General features: G+C 42.5%; 1 protein-coding gene across 1 annotated transcript in view; it reads right to left on the bottom strand.

Moving 5' to 3' along the window:
• The window catches only part of nell2a (neural EGFL like 2a), a gene marked incomplete at both ends in the record, with an annotated part of 221,277 nt that overhangs the window by 154,051 nt on the left and 50,138 nt on the right, over positions 1-17,088 (bottom strand). The window contains 4 exons of the mRNA XM_080737060.1: positions 3,434-3,536; positions 11,859-11,987; positions 13,828-13,910; positions 14,966-15,038. Coding sequence (XP_080593186.1) covers positions 3,434-3,536; positions 11,859-11,987; positions 13,828-13,910; positions 14,966-15,038 — 388 coding nt within the window. The remainder of the gene's footprint in view (positions 1-3,433; positions 3,537-11,858; positions 11,988-13,827; positions 13,911-14,965; positions 15,039-17,088) is intronic.

The following is a 17,088-nucleotide window of genomic DNA, read 5'->3' as shown; positions in this document are numbered from 1 at the left end:
TCACTGTCGAGCAGAAACCTTGTATCTTCAAGTTTCAAATTTGTACATTTTTTCACGAAGTAAAGCCGTGCTTCATCAGACAAGGCAGTTGCACTAAAGTAGTTAAAACAGCAGATCTACAAGCACACAACGCCTTGTGCTTGTAGATCGGCTGTTTTCACTACTTTAGTAAAATGTTTTAAATTATAAAAACTAGTGGTTTCGGACATACAAAATCTCCACCCGACAACGACGATATATACCCACAAAGTCACTTATTGGAGCAGCTAGCACCGCTCATAAAGAAACTGACAGATGGCCGGTTGTTCAGAACCGCCAATTTATGACCCATATATGGGCAGACCCATGTATGCCCGTATACCAATGACACCAGGGATCTACATTACAGCCATGCACATACATTATATGACATGAGACGAGAATCAATTAGATTAGTCCTGCGAGTCACACAATGAGTTAGAATAACAGATGAACATACCAAACAATTATTATACCAAAAGAAACTAAACGATGGCCTCGGCCCGCCTCCTGGGCCAGTTCAAGTCCCGGCGGCTTTTGCTGCAACGTCACTCTCCATCTCTCAGCCTACTGTCTATCTCTATCAATAAAGGCATAAAATTCTACGCAGGAACGCACATATTCACATTGTGAGCATGTGGATTCCCAGTTTCAACATTGTGGACATCCCCATCCCCTCGTGAGCTTGTGACGTTGATGAATATGTCACAAAGTGACGTCAGTTTGTGACATTGTCAAAGACATCATCATGGTCTATATTAGCGGCTGCATGCCATTCTTCTCAGTAAATTATCTTGGTAATTTCGAAGTGTGGTTGTTTTCAGTATATTTGTGGCCCCACTTCGTTGGGGTATTTCTGGTCCCTACGTGAGAATTGCCTCCACAGTTATCCTTTCTCAACTATTAGGAAGAGAAAACTAGTGGTTTCCTAATTTCCTGTGACTTACAGGTTCATGTTTCTCAGTCTTGGGATTCTTCAGTAGAGGGGTCCGTGCAACCTGTCAGTGAAGTCCCCTCTTGAGTCCTTCACCAGCCCTTGTGACAGCTAGTGTGAGAAATGCTGTGCTGCACATTGTTTCCAAAGAGAGGACCAGAGATACCATTCTTTTCATTTCGACCTTACACTGCAGTGACAGTAGGAAACCAAGTGTACTCCTTTGGAGGAGTACATTTCTGGTGCAGTGATGAGATCGGTGTGAGCATCTTCAACACGGTGTCGTTACGCTGGGTGAAGGTGCCTCCAGTGATAACTGGAAGAGAACGTCCCCCTGAGGTTCCCTGCGACCGCTGGAACCACACAGCTGTGCTCATAGAAGATTCTGTCTACATCTGGGGAGGGTGGCACAGAAAGCACATAAGGTATCCTGACTGCAATGAGATCCATTCATTCAACGTCGGCACCCACAGATGGTTCAAGCACATGGTTTCTGGGACTGTTCCAGAGGGGAGGATGTACCACTCAGCCTGTGTCTTGGGAAAGGTCATGTATATCCACGGAGGACAGACATTTAAATGGTATCCTGTTTTCCATAGGCCTAATGACATGTACATGTTAGACACCACCACAATGGTATGGCTTCTAATTAACACCAGAGGCACTCCACCACCTGCTTCATATAGTCACTCTGCCACCATCATCGGGACAAAGATGTTTGTATTTGTGGGCTTCTGGTGCAACAATGTCAAAGTGTATGACACAGAGACCAATTGCTGGATGAGCACGCCTGACCATTTTCTTCCAGCAGGACACATTGGTCGTTCAGCCTTTGCATACAATGGAGAACTCTACATACTTGGCGGTCGAGGAACTTCCAGTTTAAATGTTCTATGGAAATTCAATCCAGAGACCTTCTCCTGGAAGAAGATTGAGCCCAAGGGCAATACACTGTGTTTAGGGTTTGACATGGGCTGTTGCGTGGTGGGAAATCGTATCATCATCTATGGAGGACGCCATGGATTATTTTCAGCAGCCACTAAAGAACTGTACATCTTAGACTTGAGTCCTACTCTGAAGACATTCTGCAAGCTAGCAGTTATTCAGTACGGTCTGGAGCAGTCAGAACTCCCACACAACATCAGGTGGGAACTGGCAGTCATGACTAACAACAGCAGCAGTCTATTTTCCTCACTTTGTGAAAAGGTTTCTTCTATAATGATAAAGTAGAGGACTGCCATGCAACATCAGGTGGCATCAGAAATATATCGAAGGACACACACACACACACACACACACACACACACACACACACACACACACACACACACACACACACACACACACACACACACACACACACACAGGCAAGCAAAACAAACAAACAAACAAACAGACAAACAAACAGTGAGACAGCAAAGAAGAGGTACTTACGCACTGATGGGTCAAGGTTCTGCCGGATTTGATAGTAAATTCTCCCTACGGTCGCAATTACACTTGTTCTCCTGATATTTTACCATGGTAAAAATATATATATATATATATCAGGACATTTTGGCATACAGGATGATGTCTATGGAGTCAGAACAGTCTCATAATTTGCAACTCCCATACCCAGATTCGCAACTCACATGTTCAGGTTCACATCTGTGTTTCACATCTGTGTTTCACAGCAACACAGTTTGGCAGCAACCGGGCCAACTGTGGGGAGATTAGCTGGTAACACACACACACACACACACACACACACACACACACAGACGGACGGACGGACAGACAGACGGACGGCCTTGCGGAGACAACAACAACAACCCTAAGTCCCCACAAGTAGAGTAATACAAACATGTTTGTGTGTGTGCGAGCGTGCATGCGTGTGAACAGATGTGTTTATTTGTACGTACGCTACATGTTGTAGGATCATGTGCGATGCGTGCACCAAACAAGAGCGTGCGAGTGAGTTAGTGGGTTCACATACGCACGCACACACACGCGCAACACAGACAGAAAGCGCTATGTAGCGCCCTGCCTTTCTTCTCTTACCTTTTAACGTGGTCGCGAGAATATCCATCGTGCACGATCGGACTCCGACCATGAATCTTGCGTGTTTACGTTGTCCACAGCGTCAAAATAAAAATAAAAACTTTGAAAAAGCGACCATCCGTTCAAGAACTAGCTCCCGTGTTGTATAAACAGTGAGTGAACGGAACCATCCCATGGCTCGGAAGGATCTGCTTCCGGTTGCCGGTTGCCATGGTAATGGTGCAGCGATCAAGAGGTTTAGTCCGAGAGGTTTAGTTTTTTTTTATTAAAAATATATATATTTTAATTCAAGCTTATTAAATTCTCTGGATTATCGGGCCTGGCAGGGAGCTACATAGAAAGGGTTATTTTCGGCAGGGACTGTGTTAATGTCCAACAGTGAGCTGGAGAGTGTAAAACACATATTAATGTGTAGGAGGCATAGTGAAGAAAGTGACTCACGCTGGCACTCCTTGCAGCAGGCGCCCTTCATGTAGGCAGGCTGTGTGCCCGGCTGGCACTGTGGGGGAGGGCAGGAGATGGCCTCACACTGGGCACTGCCGTTCTGAGGAGCAGGAGAGACGTTTCACCCCAGGTGGAAAAGGTACTCACATTTTTTACTCAAGTGCTAAGTATCAGTACTGCAATATGGAAATACTCTGTTACAAGTCCAGCATTCTAAATGTACTTAAAATACAAAAGTATTGGCATCAAAATGTACTTAAAGTACCAAAAGTAGAAGGTGCTCATTATGCAGAAGTTTTCAAATGTATAAAAATATGACACAGAGGCGTCATTTCAGAAAGGCAAAAAATATGCTACCATGTAGCCCCATTTCTAAACTAGTGAGAATAGTAGATCTACAAGCTCTCAACGCGTCGCCAGGCGACACGTTGACAGCTTTCGTAAATACCTGCATATTTCACCGCATAAAATCACATAAACCCCAGCATATTTCACCCTGCATAAAATCAAGGATTTTTGCCCGCATAATCAAGGATTTTTGCCCGCGTTTTTCTGGAAGGTCTTAACTGTTCTAGACCATATCCTTATAGGAATCAGCGTCATTCCGTCTGACACCAACAGTATGCTATCTGGTGCCACCTCAGGTTGTGCTTACTATAATTAACTCTTCTTCTGTGAATGAGGGCATGGCGACAGCAACATCTATACGAAAACCGCGTAATTGGTAACATCTTATTCCGTGACCTTTAGATAGGAAAGGTCGCCGCTAATTGCCACACATAAGCTAAAGAACACATCCCATCTAATTCCCTGATTGCGAGCGTGGCGGTTTCGTTGGATGAGCAGACGGAACGAATCACACATGATAATTATCATCTGTCAAGAGCAATTAGGCGCGATGGTGGTGAGAGATATCGGGTGGAAAGCACGTATCTCCATTATTTCAACTTTTTAAGATTTTTTCTTAAATGAATGCCCTACTTCGTCATCCTACACTGACAGTGTCACACAAAAATAGCAAAAATCTGATCTACAAGCTCAAGAAATGTTGCGATGCGTTTTGAGCTTGTAGGTCTCTATGGCAGGGGTGGGCAACTTTGATGATGGCGAGGGCCACTATATTTCCACCTTCACTCCAGAGGGCCACATTGCATATTGCTACATCCTACTTTGTCATTCTAGTATCTCATGCAAAAGAAGCAAAAATAGCAGATCTACAAGCGCAAAACGCATCGCGCTGCGATGCGTTTTGAGCTTGTAGATCGGCTATTTTTACTTCTTTTGAATTGGAATCCTGAATATTTTTTTGTTATTTTTTAATTGGAATCCTAAAATGTAACATCTTTTATTTAATTTCAAACGCATTTAGTTATATAGCCATGTTAACTTTATGTACCTAAATACAAATACATTGGACATAAAAATACATTTTAATACTACTATACTAGTCATTAAGCTACTAATATAGACTGACAGAATTAAAGCAGGTCATGTTTGGAATTGTAACAGCTGAAATCAATAATATATCAGTATTCCGGTATTAACCTGCGGGCCGCATTAACCCCATTCCCTGCGAACTTAAAATATGGATGTGCGCTAAAACTGCCAGGAAATAGCTATATTTTATCAACATGATAGGGTGTAATTTCATTGTTTTCAAAGCCATGATGATAAACCACCACCAAAAGACCACTAGAGTGCGCCATCGTAACACTAAAACCTTCAGAAGAAACCATGTTTGAAGGATGGGAAGGTGACAGCAACAATGGGAGATCAGCGGCCCCCCATCTGTGCTCAATCCTGTTCAATTCGTGCTTGATCGTCTAAAAACCACCATCGGTGTGGGCAACGGATCGTTGCCCATACAGACGCCACACACAAAATTTCGAATCAAAATCCGACCTAGTGAAGCTGCGTGATGGACGATGGTTTGCATTGAGCCTAACGGCTAGCAGATGCTATTGTAAACAGACGAGGCCTGGTTTAGCGGTGACGTCATAATCGTATCCTTTTTTTTCACGGTTTCGTGTTATAACGAGCTGAAGGTAAGGAAACCGATTTGCTCCGTCGATTAACCCACATAAATGCTTAAACAATGCTTTTATATAAAAGTCGATTAAAGTCTATCGGCAGGGACGTCCATAATAACAATGTCAATCTGGGAGTCGACCGGCGCTAAGTGAGTTAAGTGAAGGTGGGGGCCGCATGTGGCCCCCGGGCCGCCAGTTATATATATATATATATATATATATATATATATATATATATATATACATATACACCATAGAGCCACAGTGTCAGACGTTATAGACAGAGATACACACAAAGATACAAGCTGTGACCGTTCACATACTAATCTACTTGTATTTGCTTGTATCTCTCTCTCTCTGTCTCTCCTCTGTCTCTCTTTCTTTCCCCCCTGACACAGTCGAGGCAGTTGGCCACCCTAGAGCCTGGGTCTGCCTGATGTTTCTTCCAGTTAAGGGGGAGTTTTTTTCGTTGCCACTGTCGCAAAATTGCTTGCTCAGGGTGGGACTGTCGGTGTCTTGAGACAACTTGTTGTGATTTGACACTTTAATACATTTGCAACGTTTCCCCTATAGGCTATGCATTTTACCATGGCGGCCCGCCTCGCCTTGATTTTGGCCGCCACGGTAGATTTCTGAGGACATTTTATCTTTTTATGAGGCGCTTTGTGAGCTTGTACTGTAGATGCGTCACACACCGGCGTGCGATAAAGTATAATTGGGCCACCCGTGTTTTCATGGTAGGTCTTAGCGAGGCTGCAGCGCCAGCTCGCTAGAATGGGTTGTGTTTTGTTTTAGCATTTTCAACGGGCACAGTGAATTCTACGCTGTAGGAATATCCGATTGTCCATCCAAATCACCTGTTGCCTACAATGAGGAAACCACCCCAAAAAAACAGGACAAAAGAACCTTTTTTCTTTTTTTTTTGCGCCCGTGCATGAAGAGCCGAGCCTGCCACAGTTACAACTCCATCCTAGGGGAAACACTGAATTGAATTGAATTGTGTTTATGCGGGCCCGGCCTTAAAGATCTGGAGCCCCGTTTCAAGAGCTAATTTGAGGCCCCCATATGGTGTTCTCTCAGAAATCTTTCTTAATGGATTAAGGAAGAAAAATGTCTAGTACTTCTTCCACCACTGGCGTCTAGGAAACCGGGGACAACAGTACACAGGAGCCCCCATTGTCCATGTCTTACATTCTCAAGACTCCCTGGGGTTTGCAGACTGTTGCCCCAGTTACGCAAGGAAAGACACAGTGGCGGCGGCATCCACACTCTACCCACCGTCACACAATTCAAACAGCGGTACTTACCACTGCCTCACAAATCCTGCTTCGCTCTCTCCACCCAAGAGTGAATAATTGTGAAAAGGAGAGTGGTGTCCGATTTGCACTTCGTCATGCGATGTGCCCACAAATAGCCCGATCTACAAACTCACAATGCGACACATTGTGAGCTTGTAGATCGGGTCAATTTCAGCACGCAACGCAACAGAGCATACATTGAGCATTAGAAATGATTTGGAGTGATAATTGAATACTTCGTCGGTCAGAAATGTAAACAGAACGAGGAACACGAGGTCAGACATTAAGGTTAAAAGGATAACACAAAAAAGGCCCTGGGGATCGTGGTCCTATGTACACTATTCAATTCATCGACATACCGTAGCATAACGTCACTGTCGGGCAGAAACCTCGTATATCCAAGTTTCAAATGTGTAAACTTTTTTCGCAAAGCAAAGCCTTTTAATGCAGTGGTTCTCAACCTTTTCAGACTGTGACCCCCAAAATAATCATATTTTAACTGGGGACCCCCCACCCTACGAGCACAAAGAGTTGAGGCATTACATTTTGTTTTTTGTATAACACGGTTATATTGTGAAAATAGTAATAATTTACATGCTCACACGCGTTGTGAGCATGTACAGTAGATCTGCTATTTTCACATTTTCTGCCTCTAATATTTGACAATTTGGCCAATGTTTAACTTGTCATTTTAGAGAGGTATTAAAATGTCCTTAAATTGTCACTTTAGAAATGTGCAGATACCCCCTATATACTTAAACTTTATGTTTGTTTGTCTACAGTTGAGTGAGAAAACAATGTTGCACATTAAGTTAATCATCTGGGGACCCCCCAAAATAATTGGGGGGTCGCGTGTGATGTGATGTGATGATGTCATCAAACGATAAAGTCGACTTCAACTCAACTTTTTACTAAGTCGAGTCGACTTGCAAAAATCACAAGTAGTTAATGCCCTAATAATATGTACAAAGGGGGGAGAAAAAAACGTGGAACGGTGGAAATGAATGACGCCTACTTTCTATGGGAATTTGCATTTACCTCCCCTAATGTTCTCCTGATAGATGTGTTTTCAGGGCAATTTTTTAAGAAACCATTCTCATCTTTTAATGGATGGTCTCTTGTGGCATTCAAAATTACAAAGTGACTTTAACTTGTGGAAGGGGCGCTCCTGTGCAAAAGTTGCTATCTTGGGACACCATGCCTTATCTCTAAAAAGCCTTATACCTGTTACATTATGCATACAGTAGGTGTGGTTTGGGTGATACAATATTAAAACCAATCACTGTGCCAGATGCCATTGCCTGAGAAGACTGCGCAAGCCATTATCCCCAATGCAATCTTATGCCCTCTCCCTCTGCCCATGGAAGAGCAACATTGCCTTGATATTAAATGATAGTTGATTCACAGAATTATCACTCACACATTGCTGGTTTAGAGAGTTAAACAAATCGCTCTAGTGTGGCTATAGCAAACATAGATCAAACAATCTTTGATAAGCTTACTTGGCAACTACTGATACAATTTACAATTTAGAGCTGTGCTCTAGCTTTTGATTGCCTTTCAATAAAACATCAAAAATATTTGATAGACATATTGCATCACTTACATAGTACTGATTATAGAGGATGATGTATTATTGTCATCAGTTCATTCCCTAAACAATGGATTAATGAAACTGGACGGAGTGAATGGCATTGTGCACGACGACAGCACACATCATTGTCTTTGAATAGACTATCATCTTGTATGAATACAACTCACGCAAGGAGTTGACACCCCTACTTTTGCTGATCATAGGAAAACAGATTTGTGGAGACCTCTGAATGTTGTGCCATTGTGCGCCCAGCAATGTTGTTTTTGACAGCAAATTTTGTTTTAGTTTTAGTCATAGCCTTTTGAATAAAATATAATTACATTTTAGTCATAATTTAGTCACCTGAAAAGTTTTAGTTTTAGTCTAATTTTAGTCGACTAAATATCATAAGATTTTAGGCGACTAAATCTACAGTTGATTTAGTCAACTGAAATGTATTTTGGCAGGCCTTGATGGCATCGTAATGACTGATTTTACACTTGGTTGTGTGCTGAAAATAGCTGATCTACAAGCTCACAACGCGTCGCATTGCGACGCGTTGTGAGCTTTGAAATCAACACTGGCGCCCAGGCAGTACGACTCCTTGACATATCCATTGCAGGCGTGCACTCTAACAAATACATTTGGTGTAGCGGGTGGGATTAAAATCTGATATGTTTCCTAAACATGTTTGGGCAAGTTAGCAATTTTAGGGAAAACGCAACAACACGACCACACCTCCTGCAGGCGCAAATAGCGGGGTAGTGCGGCCGTAAGAAACCGCTTAGCATTTAGTGCAGAGGTCTTCAACAGGGGGTCCGGGATCCCTAGGTGGTCCTCAAGAGTTACTACAGGGGGTTCTCCAAATCTTTGTGTGATAGAAACCTTTTTCTCCTTTTTTAACCACTTGAACCCTAGCATCCATGTTCTGAGAGCTTGTAGATCGGCTATTTTCGGCGAAGACGTTTGTTGTAGAGGGGTAAAAGAGCAGACTAAGTACAGAGTGAAAGGTCAAGTTTATTAAGTGTTGACGGTTCAAGTGGTTAAATATCTGAAATCACAAATTGACATGAATCCAAAATACACTGACGATTGTGCTGTCAAACAATGAAACTATATTGAATCTATGAACAGGTTGTGGTGGTCCCTGCTTCAACTCTCTCTCAATTAAGGGGTCCTTGGCCTGAAAACGTTGAAGACCCCTGATTTAGTGCTAACATGTAGGATCAGTTTGCACTGCTCAAAAACTATGTATAAATGTTCGGTGAAAACTGATTCCACACCAGTCAGTCAGTCAGTCAGTCAGTCAGTCAGTCAGTCAGTCTCATGTACCGAACGCTTCTGGCTGCCACTCAATGAGATCAGTGCCTTCTTGCACCACTACCCTAGGGTGCAATGGTTGGAAATCACATATTGTGCTGTCCGAGGGAAACCTTGTATGACCAAAGCCGTAACATTTCAGGAAATGCAAAAATAAGGTGTAAGCTGGTCCTTTTATACCAGCTTTCAACATGTGGACCCCCACACGTATATGGCTGTGTTGCTCATTCCACGAATGCCTGATGGTTACAAGCTGTACCTCATTGTAAAGGTGACTAAACAACGATAAAATTGCAGCTTTCAACATGTGGACCCCCACACGTATATGGCTGTGTTGCTCATTCCACGAATGCCTGATGGTTACAAGCTGTACCTCATTGTAAAGGTGACTAAACAACGATAAAATTGAAATAAAACACTATGCCTATGATCTACAAGCTTGTAGTGTGGCACGAAGTGACGCGCTATGAGCTTGTATATCTGCTATGTTTGATTAGCCAAAGTGTAAAATAATGCATTTTAGCTCAAATCTAAAATGACACGGATGCTTTCCATTCTTAATGGGTTAAAAGAATTAACATAAAGCGCAAAAAAGAATTCCATTATAAATTCAAATTAGCTATTAAAGAAGAAAGGAAAGATGGAAAATTAGAATGAGCTCAAAGGAAAAAGAGAGAGAAATAAAATAAAGTTACAGTGCAGCACGAGAAATTAATTAAAAACATCAATGAAAGTCAGCGGCACACAAATTCTAGCTTTGAATTAAAAGAACCGGCAGTTGTCGCAGTTAATGCAAAAACTGTCTCACACACTGTGTCTGTCTCTCTCTCTCCCTCCCTCCCTCCCTTATACAGTAGCTCTCGGCTTGGGAATTCATGCAATCTGCAGGCTTCCAAATATGAACACAAGCAGTTCACGTTAGTAAGCAAGCTGCATAATAGCATCCTCTAGATGTTGGTACTTACTTACTACATTAGCATCTTGGTAAGGAATGCCTCTTTAAAGGACAACTCTGCCCTAAATAATATCTAGGCTCACTTCACTACTTATATTGATCCCAAAAGACTGTCCATGGGTCTATTAAGCCCTTATCAGAGTCTGCGGTGAAGAGCCTATCACCGCAAATTTTAGGTGATCAGCTATCCACCTAAAGTGAGAAAACAAGTGGAGGCCATCATAGTCAGTCACGGTGAAGTCCTATCACTGTGACTGACTGGTCTAGATCGACCAGTCAGTGAACGGGGTGATATGCCGATCTGTCTGATAGTAAAAACAGAGAGATGTGTCGGGGTTCGCGGTGGATAGCCCTTCACCGCGAGTAATGGCGTAATGTTGGAGATTTATGACTTAAAAAGACTACACCGCGGTGGATAGCTTATCACCACGGTGCCTACTATGATAGGGGCTTTAGGCAGAAATGCTCCTGTTGTCCAGTTTCCCCAGCAGAACCCAGCAGCCCTCATAGCTTAGAATGGAGCCCACAATCCTATCGCTTGGGATCAATATAAATAGTAACCTCGCGTCACCAGACTTTCTCCCTCAGAGGAAAGCATCCAGTCGCTACGAGTTGGACTAAAAGCTGAATATACCAAACAAACTTTTCCAAATTAAGCAAAACTACGTCGCATCAAGGGGTTTATTGGGTAGGGCCTAAAATTATGCCCTTGAGCGCGGGGAATTTTAGGTTAAAACAGTTTCCGGTTTGGTAAAGTATAGTCCGTCTGATGACTACAACATGACGTAAGTTGTTTCCGCTCCGACCACTCAGAAACCCGAAATGCTACTGATCCCAAGCTGGTGGAGAAGAGATCCAGTAGAACCAAAAGAGAAGTCATTTTATGTTTGGTTGCGCTCTGGTGTTGCACTCTGCAAATAGCAGATCTACTGTATAAGCTCGCTGTGAGCTTGTAGATTGGCAATTTTCGGCATGCAACCAAGTGTAAAATCAGCCATTACGACACCATCAAGGCCCGCCAAAATACATTTGTCTCTGCAAAATCAACTGTAGATTTATTTAGTCTACTAAAACTAACTAAAATTTAAACTTTTCAGATGAATAAAATATGACTAAAACTAAATAACATCAAAATCAAGACTGGCACGCACGCACGCACGCACGCACGCGCACACGCGCACACACACACACACACACACACACACACACACCCACACACACACAAGAATAGGCGTGCACCTCATACCGTGCACGTGCAGTTCCTGCAGCCGTCCGTCCAGCCCTCGTCCTCTCGGTAGACGACCCCCTTGACGCTGCAGGTCCTCTCACAGTAGCAGCCGTCCAGACCATTCATCTTGTCCTCGGCCCGAGACAGCTGCTCCCCCCCACAACCACAACAACACAAAACAATAGATATCATCACTGTCGGGCAGAAACCTCGTATATCCAGGTTTCAAATTTGCAGTTTTTTTTCATAAAGCAAAGCCCTGTTCATTCATCACACAAGACTGTCGCACAAAACTGGTGAAAATAGCAGATCTACATGCGCACAACGCCTCGCACCGCGAATTGTAGAAAGCAATAATTCCTGCTGGAATATAAGAACAATAACAACCAGTAAGACTCCCTAATCAGGCATGTGAGAAATGAGTGGTGGAGGTTGTGGTTTGCCAGCCAAGGACTGTGTGTGAAAAGTTTGGCATGGATAGGGGCAACGGTGCCGGAGATAACAGTAGGGAAAAAGTGTGACGTGGCGTGATGGACAGAATGACTGACTGACTGACTGATTGACTGCCGGTGGAGGTTTTGATAGCTTCCAACCAGTCCAGTAGCTTCCAACAATATAGCCAATGTCAAAGGCCTGCCAGCCTGTTTGTTGCAGTTGTTGCTATGGAAGCAAATGTGAGTGCATGTTCTTCTATTCTTTCATTTTCTAGTCACTGCCAATTCCCTTTGTGTGTGTATTCCCTGGCAATGCCAAAGTGTCATACTGTTTGTTTTAGGGAGGGGGTAGACCAGGGTTGTTTTTGCCTGGATTATTCATGACACTTTCCCGGAAGAGAATGATCCCATGATTGGCCGCTAGTTGCTCTGTTTTCCCCCGCGAGGTACCAAAAAAGGATTTTCTCCATTGGACCCCATTCATTTTCCCCTTTGATTTTCTAACCATGTAACTTTTTTTATAAAACAAATCTTAAAATTGTCCTAACTGTTAAATCGCTAAGGTTTTAGTACACCCACTCCGTTATTTTCAGCCTCTGAAGCCTTCTCTTTATATGTTTTCTTCTTAGCAGTGACAGGGGTGGGATTTCCCGGCAAAATGACGTAATCTGCATCATCTGTATACGTTGTGTATACGTTGGCCAATCACATCGCAGATCATACACACATGATACACTACCGGCCAATAACCGACTCTTCAGGAAGTAGCTTCCCTCAGCAACCAGTGTTTACGATGGTGAAGGATTCTTAACCTCTTATTCCCCAAATCCTGCTCAGAAAATTACGTTCTACCACTCCATGGATTCGTATCGGTTGCGGTGGTTTGTGGCGCCGCTCCGGTGGTCCGCGGTGACTCCGGGCGAAAAACGGACGAAAAAAGCAATACCGCGATTGACCACTAGTTTAGCAACTTACACAGTATAGCTTTAATAAACATTGTCATAAATACTTTATGGTTCCTGTCGCTAGTGAAAAACTGCCTTTCAATCACCATGATATGCGTTTTGTGCAAATATGGTCCCATTTATGTTAAAATTGATGATAAAGTTGCGGGGGGCGTGGCCAACTAAACTGATACCAGCCTGCTGTGTTCTTCTTCGGGTGCTGTATTTCGGGAGGCGCAACACCACATTCTCCCATGTATCCCTGCGGTTCAACGTGACCGTTGGCAGCCAATAGCATTCCTTATGATTCCTTGGGTACCATTAAAACAATGATGGCGACTCCCATACAAGGGACAAAAAAACATCATTTTCGCAGCATAGAAACCAATGGCTTCGCACCGTCCATATTTTTTTTACAGTCTATGGGGTAGACGCGCTTCGAGCTTGTACATGTAGATCTGCTACTTTTGATGCTTTAGTGTGATGCTGTAGTTAGTGTAGTATGATCAAGTAGGACATTAATTTATGAAAAAACACAAAGTTAGAATATGGAGATAAGAGGTTTCTGCCCGACAGCAATACTATAATGCTTAAACGTCATGACATTACCTTGCTGGATGTTTTGGCAAGAATATCCTGAAGCTCCATGATCTTCTGCACAAGGCCGTGGAAGTCATTACAGGTCGGGCAAGCTGCATTATGGGAGAAAGGATATTAAACTGTCTGCCACAGAACACAGAAAAGAAATGCACTGACACATTTTACAATAAAAAATACAGTATATAACCTGACATATACTGCAATATCTGCCACCATCATAGTTAAGAATTATGCACATAATTTAGAGTCAGGTTGAAATGACTCTTTGATCGTGAATATTCAGACTGCAGTTAAAACATACTTTTACCTTTTTTTTTCAAAGCCCCCGGAATGTTCTGCCACCAAAACATTCATGAGAATGACTAAGCTAACAATTTGCTTTGCCCTTTCTCTAATGGCAGATCAATTCAAATCATGTCTGTCGCATAATGTGGCACAATCATTATTCATAATCAAATCAAAAGTGATATTCCACACCTGCATGGGTTCGGGGAGTATTTATTTGTCCTTTTTCATAGAAATAACAAAAAGGACTTCTGAATAAATTATGAAGCGGAAAATGTTTATATTTTTTAATAAATACATTTACTTAAGTACTGTAACTACAGTTTTGAGATATCTGTAATTTACTTGAGTTTTTCCAATTTCCAATACTTTTACTAAAATGGTATATTCCCAGGTTCCGCAGGTCAGCTGCACAGGTGCAATGCACTTGAACAACCGTTCCAGGCTGCCATATCCAGCCCAAGAAACCATTGAAACGGGGGAAAAAAATAAAATGTACTCCTTGAAATAAATGTATCATGCCTGTTGCTAAGGTATGGCAACATGACTGGTGTCTTGCACGCGCGCAACACACCAGTCATGTTGCCATACCTTAGCTTTTTCTGAACTGACGCAACTGCTCTGATTGAAATATTGTACACACTATTGTAAACACTTTAGTTTACTCGTTACTTTGTAGATTTGATTATTACGAAACACTTCAGCCATATATCAATGTTGGCCATTTGAAAATAGCTAATCTACAAGCTCACAATGTGTCGCAATGCAACACATTGTGAGCTTGTAGATCTGCTATCGATCTATAATGTATGTGATACATTTTGGGTGAAATACGATGATACACGTCATGCTCCATACTCACTTCTGTTGAGATCAGGACACTGTGAGATGTAACCCTGAGGCATCACCAGCACCTCCACATCCTGCATCACTCCCTGCTCACACACACGCACACACGCGCACGCACACACACACACGCACACGCACACGCACACACACACACACACACACACGCACACACACACACACACACACACCCTTATTGGTAAACACTGACTTCACACAATTAAAGCCAAACAACAAATGGAATAATGAACTAGAAAGATGCAATTGGAAATTGCAAGTGTGGTTGCCGTGACGCGGTCACACTTGCAAATGATGAATTTTCCCCATTCAAGTCAATGGGGAAAATGAATTCTCGAATAAATTAATGGCCATATATGGAGATCTCTGTGTCAGTCCTTGTCCCTGTCTGTCAGCTCCATATTTGGGAAAAGTATTATTTTCTTTTAACCCATTTAGAACGGGTACACATTATTGTGTATCATTATTTCATGCTTTAACTATTGAAAAATAGCAGATATACAAGCTCAAAGCGTGGCACCGAGTGCCGCGCTGCGAGCTTGTAGATCTGCTATTTTCTTTTTTTATCGTGAAAATTTGAATTTTGACCAGATTCTATAAGTGTCTTTTGAATCCTTCTAAGATTTTTTGAAAACCCTATGTTTCTATGTCAGCAATCTGGCCAGCATTCGTCAAAGAAAAGGTCCTTTTCACTTAAATGGAGCTCAGTTAGTCTGTTCTTGAGAGACTACTATGTCAGTGGTTCTCAAACCTTTTCATGTGAAGGACTCCCAAAATGATATTTATTTGGCCACGGACCCCCATCTCAAAACATTTAGTTCCAGGGACCACCCAGAAGCAAAATTTTAGTTTGCTTTGAAAATACATATATTCAAAGATTTGCACACATTTTCACGACTTTTTCAAAAATAGCAGATCTACAAGCTCGCAGCGCGGCACTCGGTGCCGCGCTGTGAGCTTGTATATCTGCTATTTTTCACTGGTTAAAGCATTCAATAATTCTAGGTCTAAATAGGTTGAATTAAAGTCAATGGAGAAAATGTATTCAAGAATAAATGTATATTAATTAAACTATTTAACATATCTCTTAACAAAATGCACCCCTACGTGTCCCGATGAAGCCGGTCGATTTGACATATGGCTCAAACGGGTGCCACCAAAACTGTGGGAGGAGTAGCGCGGCAAAAAAAGGTTTATCTGGAAAGATGGATGGATGGAATAAAGTCAGACTATAGTACTACAGTATAGTCTCACACTAATAAACGTGACTGCAAGTGAAAAACAGGCATTTCAGTTCTGCGGGGAGACGGGTACGCTTGACAACTTCATCTTGAGTTTCCGCCCGGTCGCCTCGCCGACGAACTCGTCCTCGTTAAATTGGAAACGAACTCTAATATTTGATATAAATTGAAGCATATCGTTGTTGTCGGGTGGAAACCTTGTATGTCCAAAACCGTTTGTTTTGTATTTATCATTTTAAAAATGATTTAAACTAGTGAAAACAGCCAATCTACAATCTGTAGATCTGCTCTTTTGTGTGCAACAGCCTTGCATGATGAATAAGGGCTTTACTTTTGCGAAAGAACGTGCAAATTTGAAACTTGGAGATACGAGGTTTCCACTCGACAACGACGATATGATGCCGGAGTGATGTTCAATATATAAAAACAGCTATTTCTGTTTTCCCAGTGATTGCCCGATCCCCAATGATAAGCATAATCTGGAAAAATACACATATATAATTTGATTGCCAGCCTTTCAACCACTGGCTTCGATACGCACGCACGCACGCACGCGCACACGCACACAACACACACAACACACACACACACACTCACACACACACACACACAGCACACATCACACACACACAACACACACACACACACACACAATCACACACACAGTATAGTCGCCATGGTAACCCAATCTCCAATCCCTTGAGGAGCATTTTATTTCCCTTACAGAAGTGGAGTGTGCAACTTAGGAGAAATTGTTTTTTTAAATTGTCTTGCCACTTCAATTTGCCGGCCCGTGAATTAGAAAAAAATAAAATAAAAAAATCCTGCGGAAAATGATTTCATGGCAAAAGCCAAAGAATATGGGAGACGATGGCAATTG

The sequence above is a fragment of the Nannobrachium achirus genome (genome assembly GCF_963921795.1).
Source record: "Nannobrachium achirus genome assembly, chromosome: 11".
Lineage (NCBI taxonomy): Eukaryota > Metazoa > Chordata > Actinopteri > Myctophiformes > Myctophidae > Nannobrachium > Nannobrachium achirus.
This window is presented reverse-complemented; position numbering and strand designations above follow the sequence as displayed.